This window comes from Dipodomys ordii, unplaced genomic scaffold, assembly GCF_000151885.1.
Source record: "Dipodomys ordii isolate 6190 unplaced genomic scaffold, Dord_2.0 Scaffold24, whole genome shotgun sequence".
NCBI lineage: Eukaryota > Metazoa > Chordata > Mammalia > Rodentia > Heteromyidae > Dipodomys > Dipodomys ordii.
Window position 1 is genome coordinate 10313994 of NW_012267240.1, and position 24970 is coordinate 10338963.

Consider the following 24970-nt stretch of genomic DNA (forward strand, 5'->3'; position numbering starts at 1 on the left):
GTTCTATCAGATTGGCTGTCAGCAGGCTGTACAGGAATTCAACAGGAAGTTGCTTGATATTCTTCTGTTGGTTGGTGTGGAGAGTTCCTGTAGTGTACCATATGTTGTGGTTTTTGTTTTTCTATTTTTATAATATTTTATATAACTCATGAAACAGTACTTGTATAAAAAAGTCACAGAATTGTTAGCATACACTTTCCAAAAGAAAAATGTTAACATTCAGTTTTCTAAGGATGAACCAAATAAACGATGAAATGCAGTCATTATGTGATATTTCATTATGGTAGGTAAAACTGTTCTCATTATTTTGTCTCATCACAGCATTAGCTCTGATACCCACTTTGTGCAGGGGCTGCACTTAGGAGAATGTCAGCAAAACATTAGGGCTGGCCCTATGGGAGGCAGCGGTTTCCAAACCGCAACAACTGTCCCGCGGGCTTCCTGCCCCCGCACCACACCTTGTCTGTCTCCACACACTGTTGGGATCGGAGCTTGATGGCTCCAACCGGGAGCCTCAGACCCTCCTCTCAACAGGACAGGAAGTGGAACTTTGAGGGGATGAGCATGGGAACTGAGGCCATCTCCATAGGACCCAAGTGGCCATGCTGTGGAGTGGTCAGGTCAGTGGCCAATCAAACTATACCACTAAGTAGAGCCCATTGATTGATGATTGCTGCTGACCACCCTCCCCTGACCCCAAACTTAAAAGGTTTGGGGCTGGCACTGAAGGGGAAGAGGCACACTAATGTTAATGGCTCTTAAATGTGACTTATTCCCTAAAGTATAGCCATTTTTCTGTGGCTGATGACAAAGGATGATAATATTATAAAGATGATTTAAATAATGAATTCTTTTTTAAAAAATTACTGTGCAAATGTGCAAAATTCCTTAGCAATTACTCTGCTAGTAGAATTCATGTTGGTGACTATTTCACTTTTAAGTTTTTGCATTTAGTGAGACCAAATTTTGTTTCCTTGGTAAATAGAATTTAATCATTGCCATGGTTGCTTTTGTTTTGATCTTCTTTCTTCCCATCTACTTCCATTAGAGTTTAAACTCGGGGCCTCATGCTTATGAGGCTAGCCCTATACCACTTGAGCCATGCCTTTAATCCTCTTTTTTCCTGGTTAATTGGGGATAGAGTCCCAAAGATTTTTCTGTCCAGGGCAGCTTTAAAGCATGATCTTCCAGATCTCAGCTTTCTGACTAGGTATCATTACAGACATGAGCCACCAGGGCTAGGAAGCTTTTGGTTTTCTGAGAGAATCAGTATTTTCTAGTTGTATTTTCTAGTTGTAATGATAAAATCACTTTTATAGCTTATAAGTTGAGGAACTAGTTAAAATTTTGTTTCACAACTTCTTTGTGGTTTGTCCCTGGGAGGGGCAGGAGTATACAAAGGTAAACAGATCTAATCTCCATCTTTAAGGTGCTTATAATCTTGTAGAGAAGATATCCATAGACTTAACTTTTATTATGAAGAATGTTTGTCTTACCCTGTTATTACAATGAATACTGCTTCTAGTCTTACATTCTCCTTATATAATCTTTACCCGGGACCCATTAAAGCCCTGAAATAATAGCAGTCACCGAATCATAGGAATTCTTACTTTAAATTCACACAGGCAAAGCTTTTGCATAGTGAGATGACAAGAATGAAAAGCATAAGTTAGCTTGGTGCAGTGGCTCAAACCTATCATCCTTGTTCTTATAAGCAGAGGTAGGAAAATTGTAGGTGTGGTTTGATGCCAGTTTGGGCAGAAATGTTTCAGAGACTCCTCAATCCAAGGATGGACACAGTAGGAGGATGGCTGCCCAAGCCAGCCTAGGCATAAAGTGTGACCCTACCTCAGAACTGACCAATACATAAGGGGATTGAAGGCATGGGCCAAGTGGTAGAGCACCTACTTAGCAAATGCAAAGCCCTAAATTAATTCCTCAGTACCACCAGTGGGGGAAGAAAACAACAGCAATGTAAAGAGAGTTTGTTCCCGACTGCACCTTGGGAGTTCTTGGACATATGATGACTCCGATGTTAGAGTTAGAAGTTATTCGAATGAATAATTTGTCCAGTATCCCAGCAAGTGGCTGGATACAAAGCCACAGCAAGTGGCTTTCCTGATGACTCTTTTATTTTTTTGGTCCATCATGGGGCTTGAACTAGATGCTGCATTCTGGGTGAGCAGGGAAAGGCATTACTATGACTCTGGGGTACCTAGAATGGATGGAAAAGAGACAGATGATTATGAGAAAACCTAATGACTTTTTAGTAAGAAATATAGTACGCCGACATAGTAAGAAGACATATGACTAGTTAAAATCTGTATCATTTATCTCCTAATTCACTTAGGGCAACAATGGGCTGTTTAAGGAATGATCACAGTCTGACCTTGTATCTTGTTGAAAATGATTCTGAAAAGGTAAGAAATGATGATTGAGCTCTGGTTATAAAAGAAAACACTGGCTATTTTGTAAGAGCTATGAGTACAATTTCCTGTTCAAACTTTCAGAAGTTTCCAAGTTTGCAATCTAGGGGACCTGATTGGATTCATTCTGGATGAATTCATGTTATAGCATATGGAGAATGAGGAATTAGTGTCCTTCAATCTAATTAAGAGTTAGGATTCTCTGTCATGGAATTCTCTGGTTTGTTTTGCTCATCTATTTTTATAGTTGATAGAATGCATAGAATGGTGTGAGAGGAGGTGGAGAGAGAAGTATTTATGCAAAACTTACACCATGGCAAGTGCTCTTTTTCCCAGAATAATAAATGAAAACAGTATTTGTGTGTTTTTGACAGTTTGTGAATAGGAGAATTTGTGGATAGGAAATATATGTTAATTGCCATGACATGTTTTTGAAAATTAATGAATCGTGAAACTCTGACAGGGTTTTTTTGCTTGTTATTTTTGTCATTTGTAAGGCACTTAAAGTACCTTTACTTGTGGGTATTCATCTATCTAAGAAAGAATTTTGTAAAGCTAATGATTATGTTTTTGAATCACACACCTGTACTTTGCATCAAAACATAAAATAAAGTTGGATACCAGTAGCCCATGCCTGTAATCCTAGCTATTCAGGAGGCTGAGATCTGAGGAGTGTAGTCTGAAGCCAACAGAGGCCAAAAAGTCTGATATTCTGATCTTTAATTAACTATCAAAAAAAAGTGTAGTGAAATAGCTCAGGGACAGATCTCAAGCCCTGAGTTCAAGCCCCAAGAACAGTACCAAAAAAAAAAAAAGCAAACAAATAAAACCCATAAAATAAATTTATCTCTCTATGAAAATGTGATTTTCTTCAGTTAGATTATTATGTAAGTGTAGGTGTGCTAAAAACCTCAACTACAAAAACATTTTATAACTTCTTGTTGAAAGGGTGGCTTATCCTCAACTTTCAGGAACATTTTCAGTGAGAAAAGAAAATTATGTAAGAAATGTAATCTGGTATGCCTTAAAAACACTATCCTCTTGTTCCGAATACAATAGCTTCAGAATATTGTTTGCTAAACAATTACTCCTTTTTTTGGAGCAAAACATGTGTTGTTTCTTGGCTTACTTACATCTTCCCTCCCTTTTTAATGCTTCTACAGATGCTTGAAATAGTCCTTTAGGCTAAAGAACTGACTTCACCAGGGAGACATGACAAACTCAGCACATCAGCCAGAAAACTGTGACCTCTGAAATTTTCGAAGGAGCATGTTTTAGAAATTAAAGGGCCCAACATATGATTGGATCTGGAGAGAGGGGTGGGGATGGAGGTGGGGGGGTGGGGAGGGGGAGTGCTGTTGATCTTGTACTTCATTTTTTGTTTGGTCCTGGGGATTGAATCCCAGATCTCATACTTGCTAAGCCAATGCTCTCCTACTGAGCTGTGTGCCAGCCTTGTGATATCAATGTTATCCCAAACTTTCAAAATCTTTGCAAGCTCTTTGAAAGTACTGCCCAAGATGCTCAGCTGGAGCCCTGCAATGACCAAGTCACCGAGGTGATTGTGATCTTACCTCTGCCGGTGTTGTACCCACTTCAGGACACACGGGCTACGGACTTGAGAGTCTGTAGAGTTCCCTGTGGATATGATGTTGATATAGCCTGGGGCTCATGAAAACAAAGTCAAACCCTCCCTTTCTTCTTTTGTGTGTGCTGGTACTGTGAACTTGGGGTCTTGAGCTGGCTCTACAAGCTTGCCCATGGCTAACATTCTACCACTTGAGCCATAGCATCACGTCTTGCTTTTTGACAGGAGATTTTTCTACTCTGCCTGGTTTCAAACTTTGATCCTCCAGATCTCAGCCTTCTGAGTAGCTCAATTACAGATGTGATACATCTGTGCCTGGCATTAACTGCTTTTTCTTCTCGTGACCTGAGAAAGGTCATTTTCCCCCTTCTGCAGAGTTTCTCATTTTTTTAATGTGTTCATTGTTATGAGGGGAAAATCCAGGCCTATGGGAAAGTTGTTATGCCATGTCTAAAATGGTGACATTGCCAGACACTAGTGGCTCATACCTATAATCCTAGCTTCTCAGGAGGCCAAGATCTGAGGATTGCAGTTCAAGGCCAGCCATGGCAGGAAAGTCTATAATTCTTATCTCTAAGTAACCACCAAAAAGCTGGACGTGGAAGTGTGCCTCCAATCCTATAAAATACTATATATTGAAATGAGCTCCAGGAAATGGAAACAAGAGGTGGTTTTCTTTGTTGTTGTTTTTGTTGTCTTTTGTTGTTGTTTTTTCTCATTTATCTGTCTTTTGGAGGGTAAGGAAATTCAGTGACAAAGGGTAAATAAAATGCAGCAGTGATTCTCACTAGACACTATGTTGAAAATGAACTATACAACTTGTGGGTGGGGACAGGAGGGAAAGAATGGGGAAGAATGAGGGAAGAGGTGACATTGTCCACAAAGAAATGTACTTATTACCTGACTTACCTAACTGTAACCCCTCTGTATAATAACCCCTCTTTATAATAACAAAATTTTTAAAGTATCTGGTTGGGATATTTTTGCATTTTTTAATGTGGTATTTAAAATTGTTTTACAAATGAACAAAAACCTGCCCATATATCTAATCAATTAGAACATTCTATTAAGTTCTTCAGAGGTCACATAAATGGTATTGAAATTGTTTTGGGCAACAAGATCACAAACCACTGGGGGCTTTTTTTTTTTTTTTCGGTCATGGGGCTTGAACTCTGGGCCTGGGCACTGTTCCTCAGCTCTTCAGCTCAAGGCGAGCGCTCTACCACTTGAGCTACAGTGCCACTTCCGGTTTTCTAGTGGTTTATTGGAGATAGGAGTCTCACGGTCTTTCCTGCCGGGGCTGGCTTTGAACTGTGATTCTCAGATCTCAGCCTCCTGAGTAGCTAGGATTACAGGCGTGAGCCACCGGCGCCCGGCTGAGGGCTTTTTTTTAAACTCTTTTTTCAAATATTTGGTTTCTCTTGGAAGCAATTCATTTTTTTTCTGTGGTGGGAGGAGTCTCACCTTTACTCTGAAAGGAAGCTCAAGGTATGTTTATATTTTTTGCTGCTAGGTAGCTGCTGTTGAGAGATATCTCTGACCCCTGGAAAGGTTCACCCATTTCTAAAGAAAACGTGTATAACTGATCTCTTACATTAGACAACTTTCAAAAGAGCATGTTTTCTGCTTTCCTCTCAACTACATATAGTCATTCTTAAAATGTAGTAAATTTATCAAAGCCAGGGTAGAGAAGTGTTAGAATTGTTTACTTTGATATAGCTATAAAACAAACCTCTCAAGCTGTGAGATTTATCCCATTTTCGAGTCCAGAAATATTAGCCGTGTTTTCTGTGCATCTGTCAGTATTCGCTGACAAAGATGTTCATTTGAATTGGATACCATGTAAGTTTTCACAAATCTTTAGTCATTTTTGCCTTGGTAGAAATAAGAAGCATTTTTTCCAGCAATGTATAGTTGTTGATTTTTGTTACTAAGGGAACCATGTAAGGATTTTTTTCTTTTGAGTCACACTTCCACATCTGGCTTTTTGGTGGTTAATTGTGGAGATAAGGGTTTCAAGACTTTCCTGCCCAGGGCTGGCTTGGAACCATGATCCTCAGATCTCAGTCTCCTGAGTGCCTAAGATGACACTTGTGAGACACCCATGCCCAGATTAACTTCTCTACATTAATCATGAAATTAATGAAAGTTTATGAACCACCGAATCTGGTGGTTTAGTAATACTCGTTATACTTTAGTAATACTTTAGTAATACTTAGTGTTTGTTTTCAAGCTCTGAGAGCTGTTTCTAAATGACTACAGTGTTTTAATAGCCACATGCCTTTCTCTGCTAAAACCACAAGGCACTGTATACTCAGGCAAAGATTATCATGAACAAAAGTGGATGGATACCCATATTTTAAATAAAGTTTTCCTTATTGTTTCGTTATTTGTAAGCGAGTAAAATCAGCAGCCCTTTCTCCTCATGTAACTGGTGGAGAGACCTCACTCAGCGCTCTGCTCTGCTCCACTGGGCGTTAGCTCTGGGCAGGTCTTTATTAACTGCTGCTTGTGTTTTTAATATATACTTCAGTCTGCGGGTTTTTTGCAGGCATCCTTTTTAAGCACTTGTTTGTTTTGTGAAGGTTAATTTAGCTTAGTTAAAACCAGATGGTATGATCTGTGCATCCACTTAACCAAGCATACAGAAACCTGTCGTTTGCAGTCCATTGAACGGCTCATAGGACATGGGCCCATTCCACCGAGGTGTGAATTCTTGCCATCCTCCCCCCTCGCCTCCCACCCCCTAGGTGACACCTTGCACAGCTCATGATCAACTGTTGCACACAGGGAGCCATGAGACACATGTCAACCTTGTGATCAGTAACGAAAGTTATTCTTATTAGAACAACAGAAAGAGACCAGGAAATCCTACTATCTTTTCCCAGGAAGCATGCAACCCTATTTGAAAACCTTTTCTTTAGAGTTACGTTATATCTCTACATAAGATGTTACAAAGACACTTTGACTTTCTGGTCACTCATTATTGTGAAAATAACTTAGCTGGATACTGGTAACTCATACCTATAATTGCAGCTATGTAAGAAACTGAGATCTGACTAAGGTTCAAAGCCAGCCTGAGCAGGAAAAGTCTGCAAACTCTTATTCCCAATTAACCAGAAAAGTAAAGGAGCTATGGCTGAAGGGGTAAAGTACCAGCTTTGAGTGAAAAAGCTAAGGGATAGTTGCAGGCTCTGAGTTCAAATCCCAGTACCTGAACAGACACACACATATACAGAGAAAGAGAGAGAAAGAAAGAAAAATAACTTAGGATAAAGAATTAAGATAGTACAGAAGTACCCAGTTACAGAAGAGCTTCACTTCCATCCCAGATCCCCAAATCTCCTTTTTCACTTATGCTGTTCTCCTCAGTAAGATTCATAGACAAATGCAAGAATTTTGAATAGCTATTATTTAATATATAAGATTTGCAAATATGTGTATATATGTTTTGTATTATATGATATATACATACATGTACGTTGTATATACTATATTATTATATAGGATATGTATAGACACATAATAGAGCATGGACATATAAGGCCCTGGGTTCTATCCTCAGAACCCAAGAAAAGAGAGCAAATTAAAAACATCTACATTTTGCTTTGTTTCATTTTACAGTAACTTGGAGAATTTTTCATATTAAGTCACAAAGATGCACATCCTGTTTTGCTCTGGTATTTTCCTCTGTAATTCTTGGGGATATACCTATTCTGCTAATATTTATGGATTTTTCAATTGTCAGCATTATCTATGGCTTTCTGCATGACAGACAATACTAGAGCTCTCCGGAACCTGTTCTTTTCTCCTCTCATCCTTCTTTTTGGTTTAAAGAATATAGATCTTTGAATTAAGATGATGGTGGTCACCTTATTATGATAGTATTTGGTGAAATCATAAATGTAATGATTGAACCTCTCACCATGTTAGATCTCACAGAAAATATTACAGATGTCTGAGATTTTTTAGGTGTCTGATGGCTTGCTGCTTATCTGTTCAGATTTCAGACTGAGACACTAGAAGCTGGCAAGGTCTGAGTACCTAGAAGAGGGTGCATGTTGGCTGGTGGGTGTCTGGGGAACAGACAACTTTTGTGTTGTTGCCTATGGGTGGAGTTTTCCCTGGGGCTTTTTCTCCAGACCTGAGTCCCCCTGGATCCCTGAGGCAGTAGCTGGCACCACAGGTGTTACTGCTACGCAGCAGAGCAGAAGATGGAGGCTCAAAACCAGTACACTTCTGGGCTCTGCAGTGTTCAGCCCAGCCTGCTCTGTGCCTGCCCAATGGAACCCGAAGCCTCTAGGGACTGAGTCTCAAGGAATCAACCTCCCCATCCCTCCCACCCCTTCCTGTGTCCTAGGAAGGGATAGGGTGGTTTAGCAACAGGCAATGCACCTGCTGTCCCCAACCTGGACTCAACCTCTATGACCACCCAAAGGGCCTCTGGAGGCTAGGATAGAAGTTATTTCTGTTGTTATTTTCTGCCCTCGTCATAGTTTGGGGAAGAGTTTTTGGTGTGTTTTTCTACTTCATCCCACCCCACACTTCCTCCATAGTCATTTAAGAGAGTTTCTTCTGGAAGAGAAAGAGATCAAAAGACACAGGCAATTCATCACCTAAAGCAGGAATCTTGGAAACTACAAAACCCACAAAATGCTAGCCTTCTTCATATTGTTCTCTTGGATCAGGGCTTGGGCAGTCTGACTGGCCCACCTTCTGCCTTTCCATGAACACACAGAAAGGAAAACAGAAGCCCAGATCTAACAAAAGAGAAAAATTCCATGATTTCCTTCTGGAATCTTTATATAGCTATGAAGTTGGGTGAAGTAACAAACAAAAAAACTGGGTGTGCCTATATTCGCCTCCATCATCTGGCAGGCTTTATTAGTGATGTGTGAGGGATTTGGTTTTCTAAAAGCCATCTCTCATGGCTTACTTTTATAGCAGACACTTTTTCAGCAGACATTGCTGTAGTGTCATATGCCAAACTACCCCATTTCTGCACAGCCACTGGACCCCACCCAGTACCAGGGAGGTAGGAGAGAGAGGGTCTGACCATAACAGCTGTCCATACCCCATTGTCCAGTGACTGATCAATGAGTTTATCATTATAGGATATATATTCAGGATATGGGAAAATCTTTTGGCATTATAAAGTATGTCCCTTTGCAACGTGTGTGTGTGTGTGTGTGTACATGTGTGTGTATACATGTGTGTGTGTGTGTGTGTGTGTACATGCATGCTTGTGCTGGAGCTCAAACTTATAGCCTATAAGTTCTGTCCTCTAGCTTTTTCATTCAAGGCTAGTACTCTATCACTTGAGCCACAGCTCCACTTCAGCCCGTGGAAATAGGAGTCTCCACGTCTGATTACTTGGATGTAAGATTCTCACAGACTTTCCTGTTCAAGTGGCTTAGAACCTCAATCCTCAGTTCTTGGCCTCCTGATTAGTTAGCCTCCTGACTTGAAACTTTCAAGATCCGGTTTCTTCATGTGGCTGTATCATTACTAGTATTCAGTGAATGGAATTCCTGTTCACTTGATATCCACTACTTGTTTTAGTGTTGTCTTTAGTCATAAGTGGCAGAAACCAAACTTTCAGACCTTAAGCGGTTGTTTGACTTCTCTATCTGGGAAAGAAGATGGAGATAAGCTGGCCTGGAGATCCACTAGGCACAAGAATTTAAGTGACATCTCCATGTAGCTCTTGCCTCTATCTTTTCTGGATATGTCCATCAGAAGCCCTTTTCAAATCAGATTTGCTCTTCAAGTCTTCATGGTTATGAGCAGATGCAAGCATAGTATCTCACATCCCTCTCGTGTCTTTGTATTTATTTCAAAGAAGTACCAGAGGCATGCATGTCTTAATCAGAATGTGTGAGCTGTGGCTTCTCTCTTACCTTTGGCCCAACATAGCCAAACCCATATCAAGGAGCCTTTTAAAGAGGTCATCTGAGTCTTCAAGGAATTAGGCGAATTCTGAGATGTCATGTCGTGACTCATTTATGCTTGTGGGACTGCCTTGCCAAGCCAGGCACCAGAATCTTGGGTGGCTGCAACCCTGAAATGAGCCAAGTCAGACTGGAGTCTAGAAAGTGTGCCCACCTGTGCATCTCTGAAGCCAATCTGAGGCAGAGGAGTGGTGCCCCACCAATGCCAGATCAGCACCTTCTTGAGTTTAAATGAAGCTAGAAATCCAAATTTGTCGCAAATTTTCTCAAGCCTGAAAGGACTGGTAATTAACTCAATCATGTTTTAAATCACTGTCCTGGACAAAAAGCACCTTATTTGAGATCTCTTCCCAAACTCATTTCTAAAAGTATCAAGTGAGATCCAGAAAGCCAGCCAGAGTCCTGGACAAGTGACAGGGCCAGCTCTTAGTCATAGATCTCCAAGGACATCAAGGATCAGGCCACATTGTAAGCACTTGTTTTCACTGGCCAACTCTTTCTTGGATTTAGGGGAGATGTGTGTGGCTTGGGCTCCAGGCCTCACAATGTTACTTGGCTTTTTTTTTTAATGAATTTTATTTATTGTTTATGGAGTACCAAGGAATGGAACCCAGGGCCTTATGCATACTAGGCAAACACTCTACCCCTAAACTACATTCCTAACCTCTTGTTTGGCTTTTTCCCTCAAGGTTAGCACTCTACCACGTGAGTCATATCTCTACTTCTGACTTTTTACTGACTAATTGGAAATAAGAGTCTCAAGGACTTGTCTGCCCAGGCTGCCCAGATTTCAGCCTCCTGAGGAGCTCTAATCTGATTTCAAGCATGAGCCACCATCATCTAATTGATTTTGTTCTTAAAGCCAATCTTACCTCAGTGAGTTTTGAGTCTTGCTTGGGTAGTTTCATGTCAGATTCTGTGATTTAAGGGAGGTAAAATTTTAACATGACTCCATTTGAGGCTTGAACTCAGGGACTGGGAGCTGTTACTTAGGTTTTATGCTCAAGGCTGGGGACTTTAACACTTGAGCCACAGTTCCACCTCTAGCTTTTTGGTGGTCAATTGGAGGTAAGAGTCTCCTAGACTTTCCTAACTGGGCTGGCTCTGAACCACAATCCTCAGATTTTAGCCACCTGAGTAGCTGGATTACAGGTATGAGCCACAGGCACCTGGCGTGACTGTTCTCTTCTATGAAATTTGTACTAGGCCTGTCTGTCAGCCACACCCACGTCTGTTCATCACAAGTTTCTGATGTAACCTGCAGACATCTCTTTTCCTGGTAGGAGAGTTTGTGTCTATGTTGTAAATTAAAGTTAGATTCTAAGCCAGAGTTTAAATATCTCTGATGACATTTTAATTTTAGTCAAGTATCCATTAATCAGAAGATTGACTTAATGGCTCTTGTTCAACAGAAAAAAATCCCCCTTAAGTATTAATTTAGCTTTTTGACTCTGCAGGTAGTGGGGGGGGGGAGGCCTTTGTGTCGTTCATATTTCTACTCAGCTTTGCCATCAGAATTGTTTCAAATTCACCTTGTCAAAATAAAGTGTTTATATCTTAGCTATTGGAAGGTAGCTCACGTTTCAGAAGAAGATTTTAATTAAAATATACTCAGATCTTTTATTCTGTGTTATCTGCCAAAGCTACTCACTGTTCCAAAATAGTTTTAGAAACTGAATATTAATGGAACAGCTGTGGAAACTTGACCTCTTGCCCTAAGAGAAATAAAAATACATTTCACAAACATTTTCAACTGCCTGTTTTTCCTACCTCTGTAATTGACTCTAATTTGCTCTGCCTGTCCCTCTGAAACCTCAGAACTTTCAAATTGCCCTTCAATTTGCAGTAAGTTATAATAAGCCACACTACCCAAGTGCAGGCACAGGTCTGAGTCATATATGGACCTTTTTTTTTTAAAGCATGCTTTTAGTATTCAACCTATATTCATTACAAGATTATACAAGTTATTTCCAAATGATGTTTAAATTAGTAGAGGGATTTTTTTCCCTTATATGGAATTAGACATTCCAAATGAGAGCTGGTGGCTCATGCCTGTAATCCTAACTACTCCAGAGCCTGAGATCTAAGAATTGAGATTTCTAGCTGGAGCAAAAAAAGTCCACGAGACTCTCATCTCCAATTAACTAGCAAAAAGTTAGAAATGTAACTGTGGCTTAAGTAGTAGAGTGCCAATGCTGAACAAAACAAAACCTAAGGGACAGTGCCTAGGCCCTGAGTTCAAACCCTAGAACCCATGCGCATGTGTGCGAGCACCCCCCCCCACACACACACAGAGTACAAATAAGGCACGAAACAGTAAAAATCAGTTGAAAAAAAATTGCCACTTTGGTACTACCCCTAAAACTTATTAAGAATGCTAATAGAAAAAGCTAAGACTTAAGCTAGGTGCTGGTGGCTCATGCCTATAATTCTAGCTACTTAGGAGGCTGAGATCTAAGGGTCGTGGTTCAAATCCAGCCCAGGCAGAAAAGTCTATGAGACTCTTATCTCCAATAAACTATTCAGCAAAAGGTGGAAGTGGCATTCTGGCTCAAAGTGGTTGAGTGCTAACCTTGAGCACAAAGAGGTTCAGGGACAGTGCGTAGGCCCCAAGTTTAAGCCCCATGACTGGCAAAAAAAAAAAAAAAAGGCAGAGACAGTTGTGGAGTTTTTCCTTTCTTTTTCCTTCTCTCCTTCCCCTTCTCTTTCCTATCTTTATTTTATCCAATATAGTCATGAACTCCTGGGATCAAACAAGGGAAAGCCTGCTTTATGATGCGCCATGATACTAAGGCTTATCATAATTATTGCGCCTACATATCCAACACATAATAATGGTGGTGTCTCTATTTTACAAAATAGCCACAGAATTTTTTTAAAATCTGAATTAAGGAGTAAGTCATAGGTATTGCACTTGGGGAATTCTATGTCAGCTAGGAAGCCTGACTACTTTGCAGCTATTTCTTAGGATAACTCAAAAAGTTCTCATGGATCTGCTTTCCTCACCCACCCCTGCCAACCCCATAGGAGGCTCTGGGGAAGAGTGAAGTGGAGCTATGCAATTTTGATAGTGTTTGTAAATCATACTGAAGTCATTTTGTATAATTTAACTTAGAGGAGTGTGAGTGAAAGTTCCCATCACATATACCTGATTTTCCTGGGGGTGGGAGTGGAGCTGGGGCGGGAGCTGCTCAGAACAAGTCAGAAGTCTGCTGTGATTCATTTTCAGACTCAGTGTCGATTCTTGTCTGTAACCTTCTAATACTCCTAATTCTTATTTTCTGCTCATTCACTTCTGAAAGTCAGTGAATGCCAGGGCAGAAAATGCTTCAAGTAAATGATGTGGATAGATGAATCCTTGTATACTCTTAGCATCTGAAGAGCTACAGAGGAGTTTGTTTGTTTGTTTGTTTATAGTTGAAGCCAGTGGAGAGTATCTGCAATATTTTCAAATACTGATACGGAGAAATTTTGGAAGGAGGAAAAGAATTTTAACAGAATTGGTGAATTTGTTTTGTGCATGTGTGTTTTGTTTTTGTTTTTTTTTTACATGAAGATTCCAGAAACAATGGAAAAAAATCTGGCAAAGTATAGGGTATCTGGTATGGCACATTTATTATTTGATTTCCCTAAGAAATTCATTAATATTTAAATCACATAATAATGTCAAGTTCTTCATTGCATTTTTCTCTTTCCCACTGTGTCCTTGCTCATCTTGAATCCTTGGTGTTTCTTCTGTTCTGATGATCAGTTATTTTTACTATTGAGTTATATTTCAAAATTTGCTGTTATTTGTCAGCAGCAGGAATGTAGTTTGGGAGATAAAGTAAGCCCACTTCGGTATTTTGGCATGTTTGTGTATGTGTAACTTTTTGGTGATTCTAGGATTTAAACTCACGCTAGATAGGTACTCTACTGCCAAACTATACCCCTCTAACTTTTTGCTTTGTTCTTTTCCCAGTAAGGTTTCTTATATTTACCAAGATTGGCCTGGAGCATATTCCTTTCATGCATGCCTCTCATGCATATGACACAACTACCCAGCTTGTTTATTGAGGCAGGCTTTTGCTAAACGTTTGCCTGCCTAGCCTCAAACTGCAAGCTCTGTCTCCTGATCAGACTTCTCATCTCTGTTAAATGCATGTGCTATCCCATGCATGCAGCTTCAAAGTGTGTTTTAGATGGGAGGATGGTCTTAGAAGATCATCCTTCCTCCTTTGTTTCCACCTCCCTTCTTGTCCCAATCTCAGGTAGACTCACTGCCCAGAAACAGCCCTGCCCTGCCCTCTGATAGTCTATACCCAGCGGTGTAACCTCCAGCTGCCCACACCAGACTCTCCCTGCTCATACTTTCTCATAATTTGTGGAGAACTGTTTTTACTATAATTGGATTAAGTATGTCAGTGTCTCCTATATGTGAGGAGGGTTTTTTTTTTTTGGTATGAGGATTTTTAAAATATTTTTGGGTGGGAGCTTTTTTATGCATTCTTGATTGAATGAAAATCAATTGCTAATTATGTATTAATCTAAGAACTTGCCATGTAGAGTCAATGCAGCTGAATTAACTAACTGTCCTTAATAATGCCTCCGTTTTTATGAACATATTCTTTTCCTTGACGTGAAAAGCCTTGTAAGTTAAATTTTCGAATTTATTTTGAGACAGGGTCTCAATATTTAACTCGGGCTAGCTTTGATCCCACAATCCTGCTTCAGTCTTACATCTAGAGGAGTGATAATTCACTTTAATCAACAGATCTAACCCCCAATAAAAACAAATCTATGTTTTACAGTGTTGGACATAACTTGTATATAAGATAAATTTGAGTGTCTTGTGGTCTGTGTAGTATTTTTAAAGGAAGTGCTCTCAAAAACTTGCTCTCCTTTATGTTAATCATAACTTGAATAAAGGAAGAATCTCTAATAAATAATTGCTTTGGAACTCAACGTTGGATTTTTAACGTTAATCTTTTTGATTGATACAGATCTAAATAGCATTGAGGAATATTTATTTCCCCTTTATGGAAGTGACAAAACATGCTAAGGAATGTTAACTAGTCATGACACAGGCCTTCCCAGGTTTGAATTGTACCATTGAAATGACAGCTCATGTAACTGTAGGCCACAGTGCATATCCCATTAAGCATGTGTTTATGCTATTCAGTCACTACCTACAAAAAGAAATCCTTTAGGAATTTTTAGCAAAATGAGGACATAAATTTCAGATCGTTTTATGAACTTGCTGGGAACCGTAACCCTCTGGGAAAGCAGGCATTTGAAGGAATCTGAGGCTCAGCCTGTCATACTCCCTGAATTTTTTAATCTGAGATAACGCTAATGAGCTGCCTTGACTAAGGAAAAAAGCTTAGGCTGGATTCCAGGTACCATTGAGTTGCTCATATCTTACCTACTCTTGATTTCCTTATCTTAAGAATGAGGGGAATGGTAGTATCTAAGCCCATTGGCTATCAGGAAAGACATTTTTTCCAGAATAGGGTTGTGGGTTTTTTGTTGTTGTTCTTTTGTTTTGTTTTCTTGTCTGTATGTGTGTGTATAAGCTCTAGTACTGGTGCTTGAACTCTAGACCTTGCTTCTTTATTGTTAGCAGTATGGTCAGCAGCTAGGCCAAAATGTAGTTGTGATCCAAGGAGATCTAGCTTGTGGTTCCTCTGCATGGAAGTATTTCTAATACACGTACAAAAGGATGATCATAAATATGCCTGTCAGCACAAACAGGATTAAAATGTTTTAGTTTGACAACCATTAACTGCTTTACAAGTGTAAATTCATATTGCCCTTTCCTTGTAAAAGTTCATTAAATATTTGCAACCTGAAAGAACTATAAATGTGCCCTGAATAACTAGTGATTTCCATTTATTTTGCTAACCTAATAAAAGTTTAATAAACTGTGAAACCATTCTTATCTTCATAAATTAAAAACAATTTGGATTTTATAATATATACTTATTCCAAAGGCATAGAGGTATATTATTCATTCCTTCATAGTATCAATGGTTAACACAAATCTTTTTGTGTCCTTTCATGAATATTATATAACTTACATAAATATATATGTGCATCCAATTTAAGTATCTACAAGACAATCAGAAAGTAAACGCTTTTGTCTAAAAAACAAAACAAAAACCCAGGAGCCTGTATCTCATGCCTGTTATTCCTTACCATTCAGAAGGCTGCAATCTGAGGATCACTGTTTAAAGCCAGCCTGGATAGAAAACTCTTTGAGACTCTTATCTCTAATTTACTACTAAAAAAATCCAGAAGTAAAGCTGGGGCTCAAGTCATAGAGCACTAGTCTTGAGCAAAAAAGCTCAGGGACTCAGGGACAGCACCCAGGCCCCAAGATCAAGCCCTAGGAGTCACATACATACACACACACACACATACACATGCACACACACACACACAACAAAAACAAAAACAACAGCAAAAAAAAAAAAAACCTGGCAGAACTCTTGACTAATATATGCCTGAGGTCTATCCTTGGCACCACAAAACAAACAAACACTGGTAATAATAAATCAGTTTGGGGGTGGGCCATCTGGAATGATTGGTCTGGGTAGAATGCCAAGCCAATAAACAAAGTTTATTGGATTGTTTTTAGTACTAATTTTCCCTTTCCAAGGAATGATCCTGGAACTCCTTTGCTCCTTTATCTTCATATCACACTTTGACAGCAAAATACTTAACTTCTGAAGAATCCCAGCTCTTGTGAGTTCTATAGGTTTGCTGTTCCCCATAACTATCACTAAACTACAAGTGGATTCCTTTTCTCTGGAAAGACCAATCCCATTTCTCTCTTCGTGTTCCCTTTAAATCTCTCTCCTCTACTTCCAGCTTTGACCCAAGAAAATGTTGAAATTGGCATTTGTCTTCAGACTTGCTTAAGAATCACCCTAGCATGATTTAATCACTGTGGATTTGAATCAGCAGGGAAGGAGAGTGTCCTGGAGATTTCCTTTGCTTACTGTGAACATAGCAATGTGTTGAAAACTGGGCTCTTTCGAGGAACTCATTTTTGTTTGGGAAATTATTTTTTGCTGGTCTTGTTCTTGTTTTTTGGAATCGAGTGTATTTCAGAATGTCTTTCATTCTGCTGGAGGTATAAACCTTTGAAGTGATTTTCATTGCTAGCAACAAGCAAGCAATATAGCTTGGGACCCAAAATGCAAAAACAACTAACCCAGACAGGTTTTCAAACTCATATGTCAGAAGCCTACCTGCTGCTCACCAGCATGTAAATGGAACTGGACTCCACCTTTTGTCCTGTAGAATACCATCTTTGCCTTTTTTGTATTGGGAAATTTTTTTTCTGTTTTGTTTTGAGACAGGGTCCTACTGTGTAGCTCAGGCTGGCCTTGAACTCTATATATCTTCTGTCTTCACCTCCCAAGTGTTGGGGTGGGGCGGGGAAGGTGGCTCAGTGGTAGAGCGCTTGCCTTGCATGCATGAGGCCCTGGGTTCAATTCCTCAGCACCACATAAGCAAAAAAAAAGAAAAAAGCCGGAAGTGGCGCTGTGGCTCAAGTGGTAGAGCACTAGCCTTGAGCTGAAGAGCTGAGGGACAGCGCCCAGGCCCAGAGTTCAGGCCCCATGACCGGACCCCCCCCCAAAAAAAAACCAAGTGTTGGGGTATACCACACCTAGCTCAGGTTTTGTTCGTAACCCATTCTCTTTCCCTCAGGAAAGATTCCTCTGTTGGCAAATTCATGCCCCACTCTAGTATTTATTTTTAAACTTGGTTCTGCCAGCCTGGGCCTGGATCTCCTATTTATACTTGCTCCATAGCTAGGACGGCACAAGTACCACATACCCAGCCTTTATTGGTTGAGATGGGGTTCTCACAGTTTTTTTGCCCTGGCTGGCCTCAAACCTTGATCTTCCTAAGCAGCTGGAATTAAAGGTGTGAACCCTTGCACCTGACTCAATTTTCTTTATAGACAGATATTGTCTGGAGATGTAATCATCTAAGATGCCAGGTTGAAGGTCTGGAGGGGAAGTGTAAAGGTAAGAAGCAGGAGGAACTGGGACAAGTGGCCCTGAGGACTGGCCTCCTCCGATGATCTACCCTTGCCACTGTCATCCAGAGGCCATCAAACAGAAGTGGTAGTCGGGCGAGGTGAGAGCTAGGAAACCATGGTAAAGTCTGATGAGGGAGTGAGGAAAACAGAGAGGGCGTACAATAGATATTGGGAAGGAGGGAAGAGAATCAGCAGGCAAGGAAGTTTCTGTGTCCACCAGGTTTTTTTTTGGCAAGCACACATTCAAGTCAAGTCCTTCCCACCAAATGGTAATAACTGGTGCTATTTATTTTCTATCTTCCTAGATCAATGAACTGAGCCATGTTCAAATCCCTGTCATGTTGATGCCAGATGACTTCAAAGCCTATTCAAAGATAAAGGTGGACAATCACCTTTTTAACAAGTAAGTACAAGTCCAACTTTTCAGAGGACTGTGGTGGCTGTTGAAAGTACTGTTGTGAATTTCTGTAATCACATAATTTTTCAATGGGTGGGAGTAAAGTTTTGCTGATGAAGTTAATCCTGTGATAAACATAACCATCTGTCATATTCAGAGAAGTAGCAGCAGGCCCTCTGGGATAATATCCTTTTACCATATGGCATATTGTTCTCTATGAATATCTTATACATTAGCAGAGATGTTCTCAGAACAATTCAAACTCTTGAAACTGTACATTGCTTGAATTTTTGAGCAGTTATATACCTCTGCTCTCTTATACCAAGCTTTGAAATGACTTTAGGGACTGAAATGACTATGTTGTAGAACAATAAAGAATTAAGGTACATTTTTCTAAAACATAATTGGATGCCACATTGGACATGAAGACTATTCCTTGAATGTCATTTTAGATGTCAAGATGGGGCACCTGTTAGATATGAGGTAGTCCATTGAGAGAGCTGGAACTCACAGTCAGGCTGTTGTTAGAAACTAACACACAGGCACACAAATTACTGTAATTCAGGTATGAATCATGATGACAGAGAGGTGTAGACGTGTGCATAATTTATATATGTGGTTCTGTGGGAACACAAAGGAGGGGCCAGTTCTGTGTGAGTGGGATGATGAGCCTCTAAGATGTCCTTGCCATGTAAAGATCAAGGATGAAGCTTGTTCTCTTTCTCTCTGTTTCTGCCCCTTTGTGTCTAGGCATGTGTCTCTACATCCCTGTCTCGGTCTCTCTCTCTCTCTCTCCACCTCTGTCTCTCTTACTCCGCCTCCCAGCTCTCTCATGGTCTCTCTCTGCCAGAGAGTGAACGCATGGCCTCATCGTACATGCCAAACAAGGGCTCTACTGCTGAACTACATCCCCACGGTGTAGAGGCTGACTCTTCACAGGCCTTTTCTCAGTGCAAATTTAGAATGCGGCATTTGTATAAAACCAGTCACTGGGGACATGAGGGTACCACCCTGTTTTCTCAGCTCCGCTGCACAATGACAGAAGAACACAGGCCCACTGCTGGGCTTGCTCTGCTGCCCTTTCCCTCATCATCAGCCCTTCTCCAGCTTCTTCACTTTTCCTTCCTGTTTTCCTCCATCTGACCCCTTCCCCTCCCATCTCCTCAGTGGGGAAATGACTACATGTGTGGCCAGTATTAAAGGGCTGCCCAGTTCTAGTGTGCCTGTAACAAGGGAAGTCTCCCTTGTTATTATATTATTGATCTGTCCCCTTCTGCCTTCTGGATGTTGCTGGGTTGTCATTGAAGCCTGCAGTGAACAATGAATACCAGGCCCTTCCTGCTCCAGCTAGGGCTCAGTGGCAGCAGAGCAGAGTCTGCTGAGCTCTTGCTCTGCCTGAGCTTTATTCTAATGTGACTGTTGCAGAGAAAACATGCCCAGCCACTTCAAGTTTAAGGAATATTGCCCGATGGTTTTCCGGAATCTTCGGGAGCGATTTGGAATTGATGATCAAGATTTCCAGGTGAGTTACTTTTGTATCTTGCTTCAAAGAGGAAATTGGTTTCATTGTACTTTTGTTCTCTTTAAAGTATGTTTTTGGGTCATCATTGCAAGTCCATTTCATGTAGGAAGTGTTCCAAGGTTTTGTGAAATCAAGAGTTCCCTTAAGGCCAGGCACCAGTGACTCACACCTGTAATCCTAGTTACTCAGAAGGTTGAGATCTGAGATCAAGGTTCAAAGCCAGCCAGGACAGACAAATCCCATGAAAGTCTTATCTCCAATTAATCACCAAAAAGCTGGAAGAGGAGCTGTGGCTCCAGTGTGGAAACTGAAGTAGGACTTTGGTGTACTAGTCGGTAGGGAAGAAACTGGGCCCCTCTGGAAGGAGACAAGCTTTGAAGGTTTCTTGAACGCTCTCATTTCTGGTGGTATGCATGTCACTGGTATGTATATGTGTGTGTTTGGAGTCACCTTTTCTACTGTTGCAAAGGCTCTTTTGGAATCTCAGAAAACATTATCTTGCTGATTTACTGCTTTTCAAGTTGGCAGGCTGGTTGCTTGCCCCAGCATTTTTGTCAAAGGCCACATTTTGTGTACCACAATGCTAGATTGTAGAGTGACCATGGCCTTGTTGTCACCAAGAGCTCACCAGTGCTAGGCAAAATCCTGGGGACACTGTCCTCTATAAACAGAGCACTCTTTTCCTCATACTTGCCTAGTGTCCATTTTTACCATAAAATATGTTTTAACTTTTAAAATATCTGCCAATCCATGAGCATTTTCCTAAGAAAGAGTCTGACCATGGTAATCTGAGTTTCTATATTCACAAACACCTAGGATATTTTTTAAAAGCAGAAATCATGGTAGTGATTGACTTATTTTAAACTTTTTCAAATCCAGCAAATGCTTTGTCTCATTGGCCCTAAATCTACAATCCTAATTCATCTTGCCTTCAGTACTATAGTGCCACCCTGGTTAACTTTACAAATTGGCACAGCTTATGTTTTCTTATTAAAAATAATAATAATCAGCCCCCCCCAAGGCAAAGTACGCTTGGTTAGTACGCTTTCCTAAAGGTCAGTATTTGTACTCACTCCCATGTTAGAAGTTTCCAAGAATTTCTCACATGAGCTATTGCTAGGCCTGGGTATCCAGGCAATGTCATCCTAGCTGTGGACCAGGGTCGTGGGGTTCTGAACCGAGCGTCCTGAGTACTCAGGGAAAGCTGATTGTTAGTGAGTGATCCAGGTAGGATATGGGGATATGGGCACTCCATTCTTCATCTGCCAACATTCACTGCGGGACTTAGTTAAGAAAGAACTTAGATCATAATTATGGGCTTGACATTCACTACTGGAAAAGTAACTTTTAAAGAATAATTGGAATAGTAAAAAGGATTTGTATGGAAGTTAAAGGGATAATACCTTTAAGACCTGTACTCGATTTGAGCAAGGGATATGAAAAACAAGTGGGTACTTTAAAAGAAAATGCTAGCAGATTATTTTCACATCTTAAGGAAATCTTCTCCTGCCTGGTTCTGGGACAAAGCACAAGTATGTTCCTCCTCCGTAGTCATCGTTTTTGTTTTGTTTTGTTTGTGTTTTTTTATTTTAATAAAATAGCTATTGGCATTTCATAGAGCTGGTGTGTGTGTGTGTGTGTGTGTGTGTGTGTGTGTGTGTGTGTGTGTGTGTGGGTGCACATGTGCACACACATACACTGGTACTGGGGCTTAAACTCAGGACCTTGAGCTCTCATTTGGCTTGTTTGCTTAAATTTGGCTTGCAGGCTCCCTACCACTTGAGCCACACCTGCACTTCTGGCTTCTTACTGGCTACATGGAAATAAGAGTCTCAGGAGCTTTTCTTCCTGTGTTGGTTTCAAACAGAGATCTTTAGATTTCAGCCTCCTGAGTAGCTAGGATTACAGGCATGAGTCACCAATGTCTGGCAGAAACTGACTTTATGGCTCTACTATTCTATCTTCTAAGGCTCCCTAATTTTTTCTCATCAGTTTAAAGAGTTCATTGATGATCCCATCACGTTCTGAACTCTGCCCCATAGCAGAGAAAAGTGGTTTTTATACTTTCCTAAAATAACCGATTTGGTTGCTGAAAGACTTAAACACCATCTTCCCCCTAAAAACAAAACCATCTAAGTTGATATCGAAGTGCAAATTGCTAAGCACAATTTTGAGGGTAGACGAGGGGGAGGGGGTGTGTGTGATTCATGAGTAATTGGCAAGTCTGTTGGACTCTGAGCATGAGAGAGTAGTGCCCTGGAGTGTCGGCGTGAGTATAATTAATCATCTGAACACCGCTCCTTTTCTCATTCTGCCTGTGTTTTTGGCATTTTAAATTGCTGCTTTCTCTTTGGCAACTGTATTTCTATTTAAAAGAAAAAAGAAAAAGTGGGTGTTCAGAGTCACTTCAGTAAACCTGAGACATGCTTTGCTTCCCTCCCAGCCCTCCATTCCTTTCCCAGGGTCTATGCTTGCTTTTAAAAACAAACAAACGAACAACTTTTCAACAGCCTGAGAAGGATGGCTCAGTAAGGAGATGTTTGCCTAGCATGTATGAGAGAAGACCCCTGGGTTCCATCCATAGCAAGAAAATAACAACAACAACAACAATAATAATTTCTCAGCAGGGGCAGGATCCTGGAGTTTCAACTGAAAACAAGGTCTTAACATGTGACGCCCCCTTCAAAGGCCCATCCCTAGGACCAGGCTCCACTTTAATGTCCACCCACCTCACAGTAATGTGATCAGATTTATTACCCAACTCAGTGGATTCTAAGTCCTCATGGTCCACTCGCCTCTCAATAGCGCCACCATCTGGGGACATTTCCTATTCAAACCACAACACCATTTAACCTAAATCTATAAGCCTGAGTGTATGCATGTGTGTGTGTCTACATACTAATTCCAGATTTAGAAGACTTAGAACTTCCTCCAATATGTTATGAGTGTTTTGTTTTTTGTTTGTTTTTTTTTCGGTCGTGAGGCTTGAACTCTGGGCCTGAGTGCTGTCCCTGAGCTCTTTAGCTCAAGGCAAGCAAGCGCTCTATCTACCACTTGAGCCACAGCGCCACATTGGCCACTTCTGCTTTTCTGGTAGTTAATTGGAGATAAGAGTCTCATGAACTTTCCTGCCTGGCCTGGCTTTGAACCACAATCCTCAGATCTCAGCCTCCTGAGTAGCTAGGATTACAGGTGTGAGCCAGCAGCGCCTTGCTTTTGTTTTTCAATTGTATGATTGGCTTGTAATCATCTCAGACTGGAGCATGCTCTTCTGATTGGTTTTGACCCTTCACTCCCATGACCCCTCTCTCTTCTTGGATGCCGTTAAAAAGAATGTTGCCTTAGCAGCCTTCACCACTGCTTCTTCTGAACTTCTGTTTGTATGAGTGCCACCTAAAGTCTTGGTCCTTCCAGTCATGAATTCACTCAAGATTATCAACTCAGTGTGTATTTGCCTACATATCAAGCTCTGTTTTAATAAACATTTATACATCCTAGAGAATGTGGTAGAAAAGGACAATGCTAAAGAGAAGCTTGCACCTCTATTTCCAGTCTTGTGAGATGTTAGGGGCCCTTTTAACAGACTTAGGAAGTCAGATGGAGGTTTTAGTTTGCTTCTGAGCTCCTAGACAGAATTGTGCACCAGAAACCAAAAAGTTGCACAGGATGAAGCCAATGCTGTGAAACCTAAATACACTACATAATTTGAAACTAAACCCTCGTGTTCATTGCGTTGGATAATATCAGGTTTACTTTTCCCCTACTGCGCCTCCTGAATTAGAATCTCTCATTATTCACATTTGATGCCTTTCTTCTTTGTATGTGGAACAACAGACAAGTCTAATTTTAAAATGATTCATTTTAAAGGCTAACATTTTAAACTTTTGATGTTTCTCTTTCAAGTTTCGAATCCTAAAGTCTTAAGACGTACGGAGTACACTAAGTTGGGGGAAAGACAATTCTGTCAGTATAGCTGAAATATCAAAGCTATACAATGAAAAAATATTTATTTGTGCTTAGTACCTTGATAGTACTCAAAGCATGGGTGCTGTCCCTTTGTTCAAAGCTAGTACCCTACCACTTGAGCCACAACTCTGTTTCCATCTTTTTGTTAGTTAATTGGAGATAAGAGTTTCATGGATTTAGACAAATCCATGCCCAGGCTAGGTTTATTCCAGGTTTCAGCCTCCTGAATAGTTAGGATTGCAGGCAGGAGCCACTGGCAGCTGGCTGGAAGGGTTTTTTCAGATGTAGATCTCCCAGTAGTTAGCACCTAAGCAGATCTTTAAACAACTTGTAGGGGAGGGAGAGAGAGGGCAAGACCGGAGATCCATGGTGGCTGACATGTAGAAGATGTATAAGGTTTACCCATAGCGAGGGACAAATAGAGAACCTGGAAACAGAGTTGAAGACTTCAAGTCCCTCCTGCAGCCAACAGACAGCCCTGGAATTTTATGGAGGGGAGAAGCAGTGTCATGAAAGTCTGTTTTCTGAAGATGACAGTAGCGTTCTACGTAGAGTATATAAAAGGGAGATATGGAAATGAGGAAGCTAGACGTCCCAGTGAGAGGAAGCTTGAGCGGGAACACTCATCACTGACACCCTAAAGCAGGGAGCAGCTTCACAAGGGTTTGAGGAGATAAATGACCCGTTGGGGGGCTGAAGACCCACTGGAGCAAAAGATAGGATCCAAAGAGGTTCTGGGCCAGAGCTGCTGAGTGATGGAGTGAAGTGGGGAGGCGGGGGGGGAATGCATTTGAGTTCTGGCCCCCTAGGTGACTGTGAGATGTCCATGCCCACCTGGGCAGCCTAGGGAAATCTCTGGATGGGATCAGGAGCAGAGGCCTGGCTCTGGAAGGGATGGGCACGAACTTGGTTGTAGGGAATCCTCTGTGATCTCAGCTCCTGAGAGTCATCACCGGATAGTGTCATTGTCTTATGTGTATTTGCTCCTAGCACTGTCTAAGTACTTCAGTCCCTTACCGTTGCTTATGTTTCTTAATTTGAATCTCTTTCTTTCTTTCTTTCTTTCTTTCTTTCTTTCTTTCTTT

The 24970-nt window shown here is 40.8% G+C and overlaps 1 protein-coding gene across 1 annotated transcript in view; it reads left to right on the plus strand.

The window, feature by feature from the left end:
- Positions 1–24970, plus strand: part of Pip4k2a (phosphatidylinositol-5-phosphate 4-kinase, type II, alpha) — a 151257-nt gene that overhangs the window by 75831 nt on the left and 50456 nt on the right. The window contains exons 2-3 of the mRNA XM_013014713.1: positions 18306–18403; positions 19823–19919. Of these exons, the coding sequence (XP_012870167.1) occupies positions 18306–18403; positions 19823–19919 (195 nt within the window). The remainder of the gene's footprint in view (positions 1–18305; positions 18404–19822; positions 19920–24970) is intronic.